Source organism: Malurus melanocephalus, unplaced genomic scaffold, assembly GCF_030028575.1.
Source record: "Malurus melanocephalus ecotype Western Australia unplaced genomic scaffold, MMel_1.1 scaffold_865, whole genome shotgun sequence".
NCBI lineage: Eukaryota > Metazoa > Chordata > Aves > Passeriformes > Maluridae > Malurus > Malurus melanocephalus.
This window is the reverse complement of record NW_026624097.1, coordinates 1-1,750: the sequence shown is the minus strand read 5'-3', so window position 1 is coordinate 1,750 and position 1,750 is coordinate 1. Positions and strand designations below refer to the sequence as shown.

General features: G+C 57.9%; 1 protein-coding gene across 1 annotated transcript in view; it reads left to right on the top strand.

The window, feature by feature from the left end:
- Nucleotides 1–1,723, top strand: part of POLR3C (RNA polymerase III subunit C) — a 6,037-nt gene extending 4,314 nt beyond the window's left edge. Inside the window, exons 8-11 of the mRNA XM_057385779.1 lie at nt 124–225; nt 662–711; nt 795–944; nt 1,023–1,723. Of these exons, the coding sequence (XP_057241762.1) occupies nt 124–225; nt 662–711; nt 795–944; nt 1,023–1,104 (384 nt within the window). The 3' untranslated portion in view covers nt 1,105–1,723. The remainder of the gene's footprint in view (nt 1–123; nt 226–661; nt 712–794; nt 945–1,022) is intronic.
- Nucleotides 1,724–1,750: the final 27 nt, after the last annotated feature.

Below are 1,750 nucleotides of genomic sequence, written 5' to 3'. Positions count from 1 at the left end.
GTGAGCATAGGGAACCCTTGGAGGAGGGGGCATCCTACAAGGGAGGGGACACAGGGACACATCTGGGGTGGGTGACACCCCCCACTCGGTTCCCATCGCATCCACCCCTCTGTCCTTCCACAGGAGATTCCCAGGACTCCAGACCATGCTCCTTCCCGCACTTTCTACCTGTACACAGTGAATGTGATGGCCGCTGCTCGGATGCTGCTTCACAGGTGCTACAAGGTGAATCCCAAGGACCTGCTGGGCCTCAATTATCACCCATCCCAGTCTATCCATGCAGCAATTCCCAGGGAATCGGGGCCCTGCWRCTACCTCCTGCTTCAGGGAACGTGTGCAGCCCCCAGTCCTAGAAGTGCCATTCCAGGTGTCACAGCCCCCTTGTTCCTGGTGCCACAGGGATGGCATCAGTACTGTCCTCTGTGTGTCCCCCTGTTGGATGTTTGGGARCGTGTGGTCCCTAACCCTAACCCAATACTTCTGGGCTGGGGGCTCACGTGGTTCTGTCACTTAAGAGCTCCTTCCTACTCAGGGTCCAGGTATCACAGCCCCCTCTGTTGTGGTGCCACAGGGGTGGCAGTGACTGTGSCCACATCCCCCCATAGGGTTCCTCAGTGGTTCCCATCACATCGTGCTGGGGACTCACCTGTTTCCCCTCCAGAGTGTGGCCAACCTGATGGAGCGACGGCAGCATGASATGCGRGAGAACAAGTGAGYGCTGTGGCTTGGGGTGGCCTGGTGTGGTGGGTGCGTAGTGTCTACCGCCCTGTCCATGTGTCCGTGTTCCATCCTAGGAGGCTCCTAGAGAAGTCACAGCGCGTGGAGGCCATCCTGGCCTCCATGCAGGCCACAGGTGCTGAGGCGGCACAGCTGCATGAGGTCGAGGAGATGATCACAGGTCCTGAGCGGCAGCAGCTCGAGACCCTAAAACGCAAYGTCAACAAGTGAGAGGGGATGGAAAGAGGGATGGGGATGGTGGTTGGGGACYCYGTGGGGGCTGCCCATTGCTGTCTGTCCYGCAGGATCGATGCCAGTGAGAATCACGTGGATGAGACCATCTTTGTGCTGGAGTCATTCATTGAGAGCACCGTGAAGAGGCCGTGAGGCAACAGGACGGGAACAAGGATGCGAACACAGACGAGGACAAGAAAATGGATGGGGGTGTGGATGGGCAGAGGGACCAGATTCCTCTGCCCACAGAGCTTGTGCTGCTGAGGAGAATAAAGCGATAGTTGTTAATGCACCTGCATGTCAGCTGGGCATTGGAGCACACAGGACGTGGGGTCCACATGGGACATGGGACAGGGAACAGGATGCACAGGACATGGGGGACAGAGGATATGGACACATGGAGGATGCAGGACACATAGGGACACGCAGGACGTAGATGCACAAGGACACATAGAGGGACACACAGGACACACGAGGACTCGYAGGACATGCAGGATGCACAGAGGGCAGTGGATACGTGGGGACATGCACAGGACATGGGGTACACACACAGGATTGTTTTTGTGTCCCTCAGGACACATGCTGGTGTTCTGCAGCTGCAAAGGGGTGCTCTCACTGCAGGAGCATYGCTGCAGAAGGATGGGACATCTGTCTCTTCCTGGGGTGTAGTGACAGAGGAGGAACAAAGCAGAGAGGAGCCCGAGCGGGAGATGAGTKGCACACTGTGCCTTTGCTGTGGGGCAGGTGCGAGCCCGTGAGACAGGAGCTGGGGAGGGACTTGAACCATTTGGGGGGCTGC